We start from the raw sequence: 17,302 nt of genomic DNA, 5'->3' as shown, positions 1-17,302 counted from the left end.
ATTCCTCTGTGCTGTAAACACGCGCGCATCCGGCACAGAAGTGAGCTTTTTGCTGTTGGTCCACATGGCAAGACTGTTTTCAGATTCTGCTGGCATTCGGGAAGACTTTAAAAGTCAGTTTAAATTAGAAATAAAATTTTGAATCTCTAATGAAAATTCTAAGTACAGAATTAGTCTGTGGTATTTTATTATCAGCCCGTTTCAGGTGCAGAGCCTCTCTGTTTTGTTGTAACCTGGTAGAACTAGGCTATTACAAACCATGAAGTATTTGGTGTAGGGTTCTGCATGCTACATTGTCTGACACAGTCAAATGCTAAAGGCCTCAACATTTTGAATTTATAAATATCCATATTTATATTTAATTTCTTTCTGTTCAGAGATCTTAAAATGTTTGCCATCTGCATGCTTTCTACCCTTGCTGTGAATCATGTAAGTATTAATGATAGGGCTTTTGACTAATTATTAATGAATTTTTTCTGTGAAAATCAAAACTCTAAATAGTTTTTGCTTCTCATGGAAGTTCAGCATTCTTCCTACTTTTGCCCAGAAGGCACCTCTTTTCATGCTAAAGGTAAAAAAGATAACAACATTGCACCACTGAAAAGTCCATGTATTTCAGATGTCCTCTTCATCCATTTTGGTTCTTTTGGGGGCCAGTGCCTGCAAGCCCAAAATTTCTTGGGGATCTTGTCTTCCCTGCCCTCCTTCTGTCTTTATCAGGCAACAAGTAAACTGATAAACATTTTCAAGAGGAGGCAGTTTATAGGATCTGTCTTTTGGCTGGCAGCAATTATACCCCAAACTGTCATATATAGGTCTGTCTCGTGCACTGAGTTAAACCAAAGATACGTCCCAGAAAACTACACTAAGCCCCGAACTGATGTGGATTTTGATGCTATACAGAGGTGTCTTTTAAGTTGATATACATATGTCATAACAGTTCCAATTTTCCTGCAAAAAATTGAGTAAGTCGTTCTGCTGAAAGAGGAGAGTGGCTCCTGGTCATGTGATTGCCAAATGATCCACATACAACCTCGTCCCTAGTTTCTGACATATGCTGAGGATAAAGATCCTTTTTACCTTCTTTCCCAATAACAGATTGTTGAGGTAGCAGTATTTTCCTACTGAAGGTGTCTGAAAAATTAGCTTCTCCTAATTTATTCTTGCTTTTCCTGTAGTAAAGTAAAAAAACCCAAACAACAAACCAAACAACTTTGCAGACTGAAAGAGAAAAATACCATTATATGGTGAGGCAGAGGGAGAATCCTGTAATTTTGACATCTTAATCTCAGAGCTGTTCATGAGACATGAACGAACAGAGGGCATGTCAGCAATCATTTTATTTCTGTGAGGTTTTTGAGTATAGCATGTTGAAGTTAGCCTAAGATTACCAGGGGGTAGGTAAGTTTTCAAGGATCTAATTATTGACTCTATTAAAAAAAAAACCCAACCCAACAAAGAGAAACAAAACAAAACCCATGGGCTGGATCTTTTATCACTTAATTCTACACCTTAAAGTAAGTACAACTGCTGTCAGGAAGCACTTTGCAAGCTGGTTTGCACAATTCATTGCTGGCGTGCAGCCAGTGATCAGAGCTGTAGCCCAGCTTGCTAGCTGCCAGTGTTCTGTTGTGTAGGAAGGGAGCCCAAAATAGCATGCCTTCTTACTACCTCCCTTCAGGGTGCTTTAACGATTTTGCAAAGGTCAGTAGAAACAAGTATCAATTAAAGTAGCTTTGTGTCTGCCTTTAATGTATGCTCTTTACAGGCAGTGGAGAACAAAGTTGCTTTGAATGTAATTCTGCCACCTCTTTCCTAGGAATACTCTGTGAAGTTTTGGCTGTCTGTGAGCATCCAAGGCAAGGTGATTTGCTGATGTCTCACAGGTCGACATTAAGCTAGCCCAGCTGAGTAGGCTAAAAATGCTGTCTTGGTCAGTTGGCTCCAGCAGAAGTCGTATCATCACGTGTATTCATTTAGTAGCCTGCGATAAAATGAACATGCCCTTAGAACTGGAAATATCCTGTCTGGCTTCCAGTCATTTGATCTGCTCACAAGCACAGTCTCTCTTGAATATTCTGCTTGGTTTATACATCAGTCAAAAGATAAAATATCCTGATGGTAGATAATGAACATATTTATGAGATGGATCTGGGAAAAAAAAAGTCGAGCAGAGGATTTTGAATTTTGCTTTCATTTAAAGATGAAGCAGAGTTTCACTGGGAGGTTTAGTGACAACTTGATATAATTTAGACAGTGATCTATCTGAAGAAACATTAATGTTAATTAAAGTGGTATTGGAGAACTTCAGCAGATGACAGCAGCCAAGCTGGCTACAAGATATTTTTAGAAAATTGACTTCATTGCATTCAGTGTGACTCATTTATTAAAGTAACAGATGAATCAATAGCTCAGCTTCTTATGACAGTCACTGAATGTGGAACTGTATATAAAGACTGTGTTCATATCTTTGGTTAGAATACAAGTTATAAAAGCCAATCTATATTGATTCAGTCCAAGTGCACAAGTGTCTTGGACATGATGTAGTTGTGCACTAATAATCCAATGAGTCCATTGGCACATGCACGTATACAGGGGCACAAGGGAAATCCAGTCAGAAGTCCAAACTAACTGTATGGAAAATACACTGTGATAATTTTAACCTTATATCCAGAATAAATGTTTAAAAATGAGAAATTAAGTTTCTGTTTTAGATAGGGTATTGAAACACAGCAAACAGCTCATAAAAGGATAACATTAAAATAATGGATAGTTTGTTGTTTTAACAGAGCTGTAATTTATTTATTTTTAAGTTTTGCGTTCTTGAGTTCTCTTCCCATTTGGGTTGTGGTTCATTGACTCTTGCCTCCTTTTGAGCACAGTTCTTCCTAGTTTTTTAACTTTCCTTAACCTGGATGAATTTCAGGTTTTCCCTCCTCAATGATACTCTGCTTTAATTTGTGAAGTAGTAAAGCTTCCATCTGTTCCAATACAACCGTATTGGCCTCACTTCAGTTTATTTCCTCTATTTTGCTGATTTCTTAGGTTGCTATAGAAACCTTGCTTTCCACATTCTCCGAAACATTTTTGTGAACTTCCTGCGAACCCAGTCTATGCATTATATGCCAACCTGAGATGCACTTTTTTCCAAGAAGTTTCCTAAAAAAGCTGCAAAGTTTCTATTCTTTCACAAACTCCTGTGCAAATTGTTATATAAGATTTATTATTTTCTAATTAGTTTTATGGATCTATATCCTGTCTTTTCTGATTATCTCCTCAAAGACCTTCACCAGTTTAGCCCAATATAAGGTGTGGTTCTTTGTTTTTATTGTGTCAGCTCGGATTTCTACATCTAGGAATAATTTCACTCCTCTTCTGCAAAGCTATTAGACACCTCAGTTCTCTGTATTACATGCAGGGTATGGCGCAGACCTGATGAGGCTGATGTTTACTGAAATTTGAATATAAATTGTGGAACCTTTCAGAGATTATCTGTTACGTATAGATGTGAAAAATTAAAGCTAACTAGTATTTAAAATAATTTCATTATTAAATAGTCTGGCTTGCTATAGTGTGAAAATACTGCAGTTTGGGAGAGACAGACGGTGCAATAGGTCTCTCTAGATGAAGTTTGTGACTGTCTTTTCAGCTTGCTGGCAATACCTGGCTGTATATTTACCTTTGCTCTTGGTTGGGTCTGTATTTGTTCTGAGACAAAATGTCATTTATATTGTAGGATGCTGTGTCTTTTGTTGTTCAACTAGAGAAAACTATAATAAAATCTGTAATAAAACTAAAAAATGAGAAAGATGAAGAGTGAATCTGCACAAAAATTGGGTCCCTGATGAACTGAATTCTGGCCTTTCTAACATGTTCTTTGCTGCATTATATTCTGGAGTACAAAGCCCACAGTACTTAATGTATACTCATGCTAGCTGGTGCCTTGCTTTTCTGATCACAGTGTAAAAAGCAGACTGTTTTTAAATTTTATCTGTATGTTATTGTTCACTACTCACAGGCTGCCAAATAGGCAGCTTAAAACCTTTTATCTCATAGATACATTATTATATAGTAAAACAAAAAAATCTGTTCCTCACATATACTTACGAAGACTTCAGGCTGTGTTAACTAGTTCCTCCCAGTGTGTGTGACGCCTTTAAACTTCTGTGAAACTCACACCCAAACTTTATACACAGTCAAATGTCTGTTATGTCCTCTATGGTACCAGAGTTAACTAGCAATCTGCTGTGGTGGATCTGTCTTCCAGGAGTTATAAGATGGAGTGAAACCTTAATGTTATGAAATGAAGGTAGTATTGACTTCCTTAGAAAACCTTCATTTCAGCTCCTAGGTATTTATAGAATTGTATACATGTGTCTGGTTCTATTTCAGTTTCAAATGTGTTGTTATATGTGTAGCCTGGATTTTCAAGCTAAAGGTTTTAGTCTGTGATTGAAAATGCATTAAGATTGGTATGGTGAGCTGGAGCTATAGGTGAGTGATTGTTTATTTAAACAGTAACATAACTTTCTCTTTAAAAAATGTGGAATTGTAACTGACGTTTTACTTTAAATGGTGCTACCATTTGGACAGCAACTTGGCAGATTCAGCGTATGTTAAACTCTTGACATAAAATTTTGCAGATGTATTTGCAGAAAATGATGCTAATTAATGGTTTAAGCAAGCCTGATGAGTTTACTGAGTCAATTATTTTGATTTTTAATTTTTTTTCCTGATGTATTCCAAGAAAGTGCTTAATAGCTGTGCCAAGGGTGGCCAATAAAGAAGCCTGCCAGGTTTCCTGGCTGGTGGAGTGCTGGCAGCAGAGGCCCTGTTATCCATTTCTGCTAGAGGGTAGGAAGTCAATGAAGTTATTTTTTGGGTACTCCAGAGTGCGGACATGAATGGATCTGTAAGAACTGAATAAAAAATGTTTTCTTACAGATATCATTTCAATAGCAATAGTCATGTGCAGTGATAACATGCACTGAAGAAAGCAATCCTTCATCATGATGTTAAAACAAATTTTTGTAGCTGTCCCTGAAAACACTATTTGAACAAAGGTCAGGTATAGTGAAGAATAGAAGCTCATATTTGTACTTGCACTGGCAAAAAAAAGTTTCGATTCTCTTCAACTTTCAACTCCATTGATGATTAGTATCAATGCTGTAATCTCTGGACCCTGTCTCTACCTTGGAAATCATAGGTGATATTACATGGAGCAGTGGTGGCCTTCACACTTGACTTTTCCTATGCAGACTTAATCTTCTGTCTAAAGCCTTCAAACTCTTAATTGCTGAGAGTGACTTAAATGTAGAGATGTGGAAAGGAAGGACTTGTGAGGAAAATCTTACTGTATTTTCCATGTTACTCTCTCCTCCTCTTTTTAGGTTGAGAAAACGGTATGTATAATAATATCAAGATTTAATATAAGGAAATATATCTGCATAGAAATACTGAAAATTCCAATACTAGGGAAGATTATACAAATGCACATTTGATAGCTGTTTACTGCTTTACAATAAATAGTTTCTTACGTGATTTCCTTTTCTGTAGGACCCAGAAAATTACTAGTGTTGCTGTGCAGAGCCAGCAGGGAGGTCATTAGTGCAGTTATATTTTTAGGTCTGAATTGTCACTATCAATGATACTGCTTTATATATAGAGAAATAGTAAAATAAAAGAAGCCATGTCTGCACGTCTCTGGGGAAAATGTAATATTTACCACCATTTATACTACATGCTATTCATACGTCTTCAGTATGTGAACTGTTCTTTACCATAAATTTCTGCAGAATGTAGACAAGTTCAGTAAGTTCAATGTGGAACAAACCCCTCTGTTTTTCTATATCAATGCCAACTATTGTGCATAACCCACTTTTTCTTACCAGTCATGAACTGCAGAAACTTTTCCAACATGGAAGCCATAAACTGTGTGGTTTGTGAGGTCTGTACCTGCACGTCTAATTAAAAAAAATATCAGTTTATAGAATTGAATTTGGATGCATTTAAGATTGTATAGCAGCTTAGCGAAACACTGAATACAAAGCACATAAGGCTTCAAGTGTTTACCCATATGACTTAGACAACAAACAAGAAATTGTAGAATATGATGACTGATGGCTGTTAATATAAAGAATAATATCCTGCTGATAGTAATTCTGCTTGGTTGACCTAATTCTTGTCTTTCAGACTATGAAGGACACCTTGTTTCTAATGTTTAATCACATTAAGTTTTTTTCATTGGATAAAGAAATGAAAGGTTGTTTTTTTGCTGCTGTTGTGGGGCTTGGTGGCTTTTACCTCTACATTGGGAGGAATGTTTGTGTTGTGGAACAAGTCATGACACCATTTGCATGCTGTGTTTTGTATTACTGATTTTAAGGATATTTTTCTTCTGATTTTAGAGAATATTATTTTTCTCCTGATTTCAGGTTGGGTGGGACTATATCTGCATACAAGATAGTGCCAGACGAAATAGAAGAAATCAAGGTACAGTATTACTGCCTTTGAACACTGAATTTCTTTACTTGAAAAATTACAGAAATATTACATTAAAAAGCCATGTTATTTCTTGGTTTGAAGTGTATCATGGGGGAAAAAGTATCTAAAGTAAAATTATTAGATCCATATTTAGGCATCCAAAATAGAATTATTATTTTTACAAGTACAGATTATCTTCAGCTTAAGGTGACTTCAGTAGGGTTTGCTTGATGCCAAAAACTTGTGTAATTCAGCATATTTCTGTTTTGTTACCTGAAAAGAAATGCAGGACTAGTGTGTATATTGAGTTACATTTTCATAACAAAAGTAAATGTAAATGTAGTTCATTTTACTTTTGAGATCAGAAGCACATCCATGTTTTTTCAATATTATCTGTCTTAAGAAGGGGATCGTATGAAGTTACTGGTACTCAGAATCATTAAAAGCTCTGTGATTTTGGGACATGACAACAAAAAATACAGGTTTACTTCCAATGCAATGTGCATTACAACAAAATTCACTTTAGTGGAGTCCACTCATGGAAAGTACTTCAGCAATTTGTATGAATTTTGTTCTTCAGTGGAGTAAAAGATGGGTACTAGGTGGGAATTTGCCTAGATCTGGTAGCTTGGTCTATGTAGCTGGTTCTTTATGTGATTGGTAGTCATCAGTCTGATGTATTGCTTGCTCATTGTGATTACTTAACCTATTGTGCTGTTTCATACGCTCATTTTCAGCTGTGCAAAGGAGTCAAAAGTAGTTTAAAATCTAGTAAAGGGAACTGGTTGCATAATCATCTGATCTAGATAGGACTTCACAGTGTGTAAAGTTGTGAGGATTTATTCCTCCTCAATTAGCGTCAAACCCACTGTAAGCAAGTACAGTGACTGCCTGTATCTGTATCAGTCAAAGTTATTACACTGTCGTGATCAAAATTCTTTTCTCTCCTCTGAGTTTCATGTACACATCTGTCTTGAATTATCAAAAGGATCATGATTTCTTAGGGTAGGTCCAGTGTTTAGAGTTTGGTATTAGAAAGAAAGAAAAAATTTTCAAAACTCAGTAGTGTTATGTAGTGTTTTCACTTTCAGAGAACTGCACCAAAACTATAAAAACAAAAATGACAAAACCCCTAAACCATAATCTTTCTCCTTTAATAAAAGAAATCCAGATTCGCTGACATTTTGCTGATGTTGAAGATGCAGAAAAAGAAGCAAATATTTCTGGTTTTGTTGTGTAAACTGAGTTCAGTGAACAAAGTAAGATGGAGTACTGGGAAATAAGAAATACTTTTATTTTTAGGCACTTATGGTATTAGGCAAGACCAGTAGTCAGAGGAATGTGTTTTCCCCTCCACCTGTGAAGAAGGCCTATTCTGATTTTTCAGCTCTTTCTTAATCAGCTGATGTTAAAATGCCCGAGATCCTAGGAAACAGCAAGGGGTGGGTTGGTTACTCATTGATCTAAGTTGTGCCAGCTTCTAAGAGAGGAGGGAGGATTGTATTGTTTGAAGTCAGAACTATTTGAAGTGTTTGGAAAAAATCGCCTCCTTTACTTGTTTCTGGTAGTTGTCTTGTCTTGTTCAGGTAATGGGCTTTTTGTGGTTGTGACTGAAGTCAGCCCACCTCTCACACCTTAAATGATTGAACTTCTCAAGCTGTAATACAATAGGTTTTGTTCATATGAAATAAGGCACTACTGGAAGATGCGAGGACACGCCAGCAGTGAGTATAATGAACAAATCTGTATCGCATATGGAAAAGTATTCTTTTGTATATATGTGTTTTTAGTATCAGCTGGCAAACAGGGAGACTAAGTATCCTTGCAGTAAATGTAGGGAGAGTCTTAACTTCTGAAAGGTTCTCCAAGCAGATTTTGAATAGAAAAAGGGGAGAGGAGGAAATAAAAGAGAAAGCAAATGAGATTATTGGAATGTTACTTCTAGAGAGGACAGAATCTTCTTCCATGCACAACGCCTCACAATTAACTCTCCCCTATTTAAACATGAAATATATAAGGTGTTTAATTTGATGAACTATGCAAGAATAGCTCCATTTTTAATATATAGTGTAAGTTGACAGGTTGATGAGTTATATTCACAGGAGTTGCAATATTCATGTTTTCTGATAGTCCTTACAAAGTAAACTGCTTGCTTAAATGGCAAAAGAGGGTACCTTTATCAGACAGAGAGCAATAATTGCTATGGCAAATAAATAAGTCTCTTTGACAGCATTTCCATTTATTCTAGAAAAAGTGGTAGATTAACCTCTTCTACAGCTCAAAATAATTTATGAGGAAAACATGTATTGATTTTGTTAATTTGTGCAATTACATCTTAGGTAGAACACCACTGGTAAGCCAAGACTGTATCTCTGAATTTATAGAACAGGAAAAGCTCTGTAAGCCTTAATATACTTGCCTTTAGAAGATTAATGAAATGAATGTTTCTAAATGTATTAGTAATGTAAAAAATAACCTGTATGTCTCTATAATGTTTCCATTCTGGAGTGTTTAGTGTAAGTGTGATTTTACTATGTGTATATATGTACTGTGAGATCATATGTGGTTCATGTATCTAGAATATTGCCTGTACATGTATGTACCTATTTTTTTGAATGGATATATATGTCAGTGTTGGGTATAATCAAAGCAGTGAATCCCACTTACCAAAATTAAGTGTGTCTGGCATGCTTATAGGCATATGAATTAGGAGTATTTATGGCAGAAATGATAGTATGTACCCTAGCTACCCTCAAGCACCTTAGCAAGGTTAGGAAGAATTGTGTGGAACCAATCACCACTATGGTTCCTCAGCATCTATTGTCAGTCTGAAATGGAGTGTGATGCAGCTTACCTTCTCAAGATTTTTGTCATAGGTGCTTAGGTTCCCAACATGAGTGTGCTCAACAGGTAAACCGTATGACAATACCATCACAGGCTTTCCCCCCTGAAAACTTTTCTAGAAGGTAGAAATGTCTTCTATCACAGGATCTTCAGGACCAATGCTTCCATAAGAGAAGCTCTCAGAGGAGGAAAAACTGAGTGAATGCCTAAATGGATGTATAGCCATCTGCATTTCTGTCATTTCTCTACACCAGTTTAAGCAATGACACTGCATTTTCAGTACCTGCTGGTTTTAAAATACTGCAGGAACTGATGGAGACAGTAAATAGAGGAATTACAGCATATTTCTGAGAAAGTGTGTAAGTTTCGACTTTCTCTAGAAGTTTATTCTTGTCAGAATTATTTGTCCTGTAAGCAAGGAGCTTTTCAAACATGCAAAAACACATTGGCAGATTTCAGTCTTGCTCCTTGTCCATGGTAGTAGTATGTTGTGCCTAAAGGAGAGGTCTTCCAAGACAAATAATTTCATGTACATAGGGACAGGTGAGCATGTCGGGCAACCCTGGTTTTGAAGAACATCTTCTGATTGGAAATTAAAGCAATTGCATTTGAGAGGAAAATAATGTCAGCAAACAACATTTCTTTATTTTTGGTTAATGACATTAATGACAAAATACAATTTCTATTACAATGTGGAGTTTGCCTTGACTGAAGAACAATTTATACGTATTACCAATGAGGGAAAGTTTGTGTGATGTGCCTGTGGGTAGTTTTATATGTCAACAGTAGCATCTTACAGTTTATAATACCATGAGAGATGTTCTTTTTGGTTTCAGCATTCTTTCATTACAAAAGAATTGCATGATGTTGTGAAGGATTGTTATTCTACAGGAAGACTTGGTGAATGAGTAGACCACTCCTTAACAGATTTCTAAAAAAATACTTTGTTTGCTAGGATTTGCAAATCAAAAGCAGAAAGGAATTTAAATTATTTTTAAAGTGTTTTCCCATATGCTTTTCATGTAGGCACATGCATGCATCTCGGTCTCAAGACCAGAAATTAATTTGGCAGCAGGTGTTCAATTCATAAAAGCAGTTCACACAAGAAAGACATTGCCATTGTATTTCATTCTTTTGAAACTGTACTTGTGGTACAAGGCAGATATTTCCAGTGTAGAGAACAAGGTTAAATGGTTACCTCCTCTAGTAGTTAATATTAAGAAATCTTCTTAGAAATTTTTCTTAGTAATGGTTGTAAATTTGTAGATTTAGATATAAAGCAGTTCTGGAGGAAGGTGGGATTTTTTTTTGTTGTTCCATTATCCACCCTTTCACACAGAGGCATACTGTGTGCTCCTCAAAGAATAGTTGTAATTGTTCTATAGTTGCTTTTTAAATGAAAGCACATATGCATAAAGTATGAAAGGGTACATTTAAGACTACAGACTTTTTCCCCTGAATAATGACAGAATATCTCTCTTTTTTGCTTTAGAAGTATGCGTTCACTTAATAGTTTATTATATGAAAATCCTCTTCATGAATAGCTGAAACACATTCCTCTCAGATTGTCTTAGGTCTGTGAAGCAACAAACTCCAGTGATGAAGATCCAAGAGTAGAAAATTATAAACAACATGTGAGAGAGGGAAGTAGCCAGAAGGGAAATGGAGAACCTTTTCTTAAAGATCAGTTGCTATAGAGAATTTAGGAACTAATGAGTTGTTAAGTTTTTCACACAATTGTATCTAGAAATATCTTATGAACAAAGTAAGCTAATTTCAGTGTCAGTGAGCTGCATTTCAGAGTGAAGTTGGACACTGACGTCAAAAATCTGTACCTTTGAAGTTACTACAGATAAAATCAGTCTATTCAGAGACTGAGCACATGTGGTTTGTAGACCTTGTGGTGTCATATACCCACAGAATACTGTATGTCAGAATCTGTTCTTTATGCCAGTAGGAGTTACTGATGAAACTCATGCAACCTCTGTGTGCAGCCAAGAGACACTGGCCTAGAGCCTTCAAAGCATTTTTATGTTTATCAATGTATGGAAAAAGTAAGTTGCAATTTGTCATCAAGTTCTGGTTTATAGTCCTGTATCAAAAAATCAGGAATGAAAGAAAGGTAGTCATTAGCACTGTGGTGGATAGCCCATAAGAACAGAATTGTGGTTCAAAATATTCAGACTTCGCAAAACTGGCTTTGTATCTTGATAGTGGGTGGTGGGACACTTAAATATTTCTTGCATCTTCTACAGAATCAACAATGCATTACATAATCAAAGAGATGTGCAATTATCCTAGTTTTGCATAGGAGTTTAAGTCCTAGGTCTGATTTATTTCATTATTTCCCTGATGTTCATCTGCTAAGTATATCAGCATTTGCTGAGGGTCTCCACAAAAAGTTTCTCCAAGGTTTATAATGGCAGGCATCACAATTTGCTGAGATTATTGCTCTGTGTATCTGTGTGGATCCAGCACAAAGGAAAAATAGATTTCTCTTCCGTGACCTTTCAGAATCAGAGTTTTTTGAAGAGGGTTCAGCTGTTTAAAGTATTTGCTGCCGCCAATACCATTACTGAGAAATGTAAAGTACCAAGAAGCTTTACTATTTACCTTGCAGGAAGGGCAATTCTGGTTCTCAGTTTTTCTGCCAATGTTTTCCTTCTTCTTACCAGTCAGATTAGAATTACTAACTGATGGCACAAGAGCTCCTACTGAGTAACATGACATAAAAGGATATTATCAATTGAATATCTAATAAGTATTAACAAATAGGATCTCCATGGACTCCAAAGCTTACAGATACATGTTCAGAAAGATTTAAAGGCAATGTGTGATGATCATATGTTCTTCCATTAGATTACTAATGCTGCACTGTGTGTTGGCTAAAACTGAGGGCTTGTCTTTTAACTCTCTTAACATGCCCCCAGAAGGCAGTTTCATTGTGCTCCTGCAGACAGGAAAAGAAAAGGGTTTGCAAGTATCCCAAACAGTAACAAAAAATAGACGTTACATTGAGATCTCAATTTAGTGTATGAAATCCCTGAAAAACTTCCAGATTTGGATCTCCTACTTGGTTCTCAGGTTTCTGTAAGGAAGGCTTTCATATGGCCATGAATCCATCTAGGACAGTTGAGAAGTGGAACATGTTAGAACAGCTTTAAATCTTACTGTATTTTCCTGTAATGAAATTTTACCTGGTGTACACACAGATTTCTTCCTGAGTTAATTTTTAAATCCTGCATTAGCAGAGTCAATCACTGATTACTATTCTTTTTCAAGCTACATATGACTTACAAAAAATTTAATAAATTACATTGTTTAGATGACAGAGCTTTGAGTTTTTACTTGCTGTGTTAATCCTTAAATGCTTAAATGATCTTGCAGACTTTTGTTGTTTCTGTGCTGGAAAGAATGAGATCTGTGTGTGAGATAATGTAACAAAATAATGAAAAACATTATAGGAAACAAAAAATGACATTCCTTTATTTGTTTGTCTGAGTGTATGCATTCATGCTGTAAGTACATTCATAGAGTTACTTAGGCTAGAGATTTACATCCCTTGCAGTATTGATAATGTGCTTTTAGCTTTTTGTCCCCCCATGCCATGCATTTGTGCTCCATACTTTCAGTTCTTGTCAATAGCTGATTATATTATATTATATTGTATCGTATTATATTGTTTTTAGGTGATGGTGATTTCATTATCTGTTGTGTTATGTCAGGGTTTTTTGTTGTTGTTGTTTTAAGTTGGTTTTGTTTCTTCTAAAACTGTTTTTTATTTTTTTCCGGAAAGCGCAGTCTATGTTACATTAGATTGTGGCTTAGAATCTGGGGTTTTGGTGCCAAGCGTGGCTGTACAAGCCTGAACCGCTGTCTAGGCACACTTTCACACCACCGAAATATGAGTGTTTTGTAAAAATGCCTTTTCTATTGTGGGATTTATTTTCCCCACCTATGAAGTGGTAGTTGTGGATATCAGGTTTGACTCAATTGTTTTATTTCTGCTCAGATAGGTTTGAGACTCTTTTTGCTTGAAGAACATGACTGTTCTCTGTGCTAATGGCTATTGCTATCTCAAGCTTTTATATAGAAATTCCTTAGGGAGTACTCGCTGAAAGGGGCTTTTCATCTGTTCCTCTCATCTTTGGTGGATGATGGAGACTCACTGCAGACACAGACCTCTCAACCAAAAAAACGTCTGCACAAAAAAGAATGTAGAAAGAGATATGGCTGAAGTGTCTGTATTGTTGTTCCCTGATTATTGATTGGACAGCAGGATTCACCCGTGCCTTTGTCGATCTTCCCTGGCATTTGATGGGATTTCTATTAGGCCCAGACATTTGCTGCCATTAACAGTGTTACAGGCATGCTCTGTTTTTGCTCTTTGCCTTGCTGCTTCTGTACTGTTTTGAGAGATGTGTATGATATAAACCAAGCAACCAGGGCAGGAGAAGCTGAGCATCCATCCACTCTTTTTGGCATCTGGCACTGAAAAGGCCAATCCACTTTTTTTGATTGGAAGTGACACTAGCAAGCATCTGGAGGCGGCCCAAATTTTTTTACATCTGTTAGTGATCAAACTCTGATCACTGTTATGGACTGCTCAGTGTATCACAAGCACTCTTCTGCTTTCCTGGCAAGGACATCAAATGCCTAGATGCTCTGGGTGAAGAAGCATACTCACTAACTTCCCACGTGAAAATAGAAATTGTCTCTTCTTGTTTTTGTGCTGTTTTCCATCTTATGTTTCATAGGCTCAGTGGCCTTGGAGACAGCATGGCTCCAGAAATGACAAAGGAGACCACCTCAGCAAGCTACCTTCGTCTTTTAAGCTTTCTTGAATATAAAGATGCTGAAGCATTCTTATTAATTCCTGTTCTAATGTGAGAAGGATTCAAACTAACACATTTTATATTTTACTGTGAAATTTGGTCTTATGAACATCCAAACTAAGTTTAGCCTGTGTTTTGCAGATCATGGAATATTACAGCATGGCGAAGGGAAGGGCAGGAGGATAGTGCATCCATTTAATTTGAAATGCCATGCCATTGACATAAAAACATTTTAGTAATATTTTAGTAATATTTTTATTTACATTCCAAAGCAAACAAAATAGTCCTGTAGTTCACCTGCAAAGAGAAAAGTATCTGTAGATGAAAAAAGAAAAATAGCTGAAAATTACGTGACAAACCAGTATGTTGTTGATCTTTCAAGCCTTTCTGATTACCAAGCATTTAGGCATTCTCGGTGTTGTTGCCATTAAGAGGGGGACATTAATGTGTATCAGATTTTTCATTACCACAGTCCTGTACGTCTGTTAAATCTTTCTTCACTAAATACTTTAGAAACGAACAAGAGATTTCAAATCTCTTGTTCTTTTCCCACATAAAAAATATCTCTGCTTCTCCCTGTGGCCATAGAAACCAATTTTCTCTGACTCCTTCCTGGCTTTCTTTCCTTTTCCATTTTTGCTAAATACATACCTGTATAAGTCATGACCTGAAACCCTGTTACGTCTTGGGGCATCTTCTTACTTACTCTTACATAGTTCTTGTGCTTTTCGTCTGACCCAGTATACTGGACAATGCTTTCAGTGGCATCTGTTCTCACTGGAAAAGTCACTTCTTTAAACGGGATCTCACTTAGCCTGAATGAGAGGAGAAAATAGCTCACCTTTGTTAAGCAGCAGATAGCTTCTTGCAAGTATAAAAGTAAATCAAATTTATATAGAAGCCCTAATAATTTTCCATATGACCTGTTACATTAAGTTTTGTTTCATTATATTTACCCTATAAGAATGTATGCTGGTGACTTTTTTGAGATCTGTGAAGGAAATTTCATGTTGTCCTGTCATAATTGATTAGGGGCTTGACTGAGTTTGAGGGAGTTCTACAGTGTGATCTTTTCTTGTAGTAAATAGACTTCTGAAAGTTCTTGCCTTTTATTATTGTCAAAATAGATGAATACTGACTGGTACTGTATACATAGAAAGAAAGGAGATCAGTTGCTTTGGTTTTTTTTGGTTTTTTTTTTTTTTTTTTAAACCTTCAGGCTATACAGCTATTTACAGGTAATGTCTTAGTGAATTATGAAAATTATTATTTGTAGATAAATGAAATATAACTGCAAATAGGGACATTGAGATACCGAGTGACTGGGTGACAAACCATCTGAGGAAATTCAGTGAAGGTAAATCTTAAGTGATGTGTATGGGAGGTGTGAAAAAAATCCTAAATTTGCATATAAAATGCAGTCTGATTGGATGATTGTGATCCAAGAATGAGGTCTGAGAAGTGTGCTGTGCTGGTTACTACTAGCTCAGTGTTCAGGACAAACTGAAGGGGCAAGGGGGGAAAACTGTAAGTAATTGTTAGGAAGGGAACCCAGACCACAGTGTGTAACCTTTTTTGTTATGTGTGAACCTCTGGTGTCCCACCATATACAATGGTGTGTGAAGGGCCGGTCCCCTAATCGGAAAAAATGACACAGTAGGGCTGAAAAACATTTGGAGTCAGATTATAGAATTATCAAATTTATAGAAGCACTTCCATATGAGGAACAGATAAAGTGTTACTTGGTTTTCGTAAGTTTGGTTTCCAGTCAAATTGTTATTTTACTTCTGTGCCTGTCATAGTTTTCTGAACATCACCCAGCATTCAAAATTTCATATGAGCTGTATATAAAATTGCTTAAAACCACAGAAATGTAACTTGAACACATTAGTATCTTAATTAAGATCCTCTTGACAACACGTTGTTAAAAGGATCCAGAAAAAAATTGCAGGAAGAGGTCTATTCCACATTAAAAAATACTATATAGCAACAGTTTTAAGTAAAGAAGCCCAGATATGTTAACAGGCTGAAAGGAATTCTCCTCCTGAAGTCTGCTCCTGTAGCACAAGCACACAGGAGAAAAAAGCTTTCTCAAGAGCTTTCTCTGTGTTTTTCTGAGATAAAAAGCCTTATTGTGTTAATTAGCATTGATAACCACCATATTTTATATGGTTGTTTAGTTTGTGTGAGCCGTAGTTAATGGAACTGCTTCTCTTCATTGCTTTTGTGTAAGGGAACTAAGAAGTGATGCCACAGGGTGAGGAGAAGACAGACACGAGTGCAGGGTGCAGGTGTTGCCTGAATGAGGTGGGTCCATCTTGGCTCAGGCAGCAGATTCCTTATAAAGTGGGACTGTTGTGGACAAATTATCTCAGAGAGCTATGGTTGTAACAAAAGCCAGTTATTTTTGCCATGGTGTGTGGAGACAACACTGATAATGTATTTGTTTGGACAACAGCAGTATTACATATTTGGGTGCAAGAGAAAGTAGCTTGCTAAACAGAATGTTTTGATATTACAGTACACATAATGTAATTTGCTGTGGCCAAAGTCACAATGTTTGCTGTTCTGGGATATCTCTGAGCTCCCTATGGACATGTTTCCTAGCATGTGCCTATCTAGGCAAGAAAAATGATTCTGTTCAAGTTAAACGCTAATACAAGATTAAAGTTTAATGTTTCTCTTTTTCATTATCCCTGTGCTTTGATGTTCTTTTTTTGAATACCCCCATGATAAAATAGCTAGCATTTTGATTTTACTTAGTGTAACACTGTTTCTGTACCTTTCAATTATAGTAGGATTTCAGAAATGATGTGACTTAATTGTCCTCAGAGAAATGTATAAGGGAGAGAATGCCACTGAATCATCAAAGTTCAGTAAAGGTGCAGTGGTTGGAGAGTTTTGTTTTATTAAATATTCTTATATAAAAAATACACAAAGATTTCTAGGATTGTTCTGTCAGAAACAATTTCAGTTGCCTCATTGTTCTGACAAGATTGGGTGAAATGTTAAGACTGCAAAGGTAACACGTATATTTGCTTTCACCATTTCTGCATAGACTAATATTTCTATTTTCTCTTATTATTTATCACCTGCTTTGTTACTATTGTTACGCTCTGTCAAAATAGCCTTGTATTTTA

General features: G+C 36.3%; 1 protein-coding gene across 9 annotated transcripts in view; it reads left to right on the top strand.

Moving 5' to 3' along the window:
- Positions 1-17,302, top strand: part of GPHN (gephyrin) — a 296,954-nt gene that overhangs the window by 118,037 nt on the left and 161,615 nt on the right. For all 9 annotated transcript variants that reach the window (XM_055715673.1, XM_055715679.1, XM_055715678.1 and 6 more), the window contains one exon: positions 6,435-6,492. In XM_055715673.1, the coding sequence (XP_055571648.1) occupies positions 6,435-6,492 (58 nt within the window). The remainder of the gene's footprint in view (positions 1-6,434; positions 6,493-17,302) is intronic.

This window comes from Falco cherrug, chromosome 7 (assembly GCF_023634085.1).
Source record: "Falco cherrug isolate bFalChe1 chromosome 7, bFalChe1.pri, whole genome shotgun sequence".
Lineage (NCBI taxonomy): Eukaryota > Metazoa > Chordata > Aves > Falconiformes > Falconidae > Falco > Falco cherrug.
The sequence above is the reverse complement of the archived record's forward strand: the minus strand, read 5'-3'. Positions and strand labels throughout refer to the sequence as shown.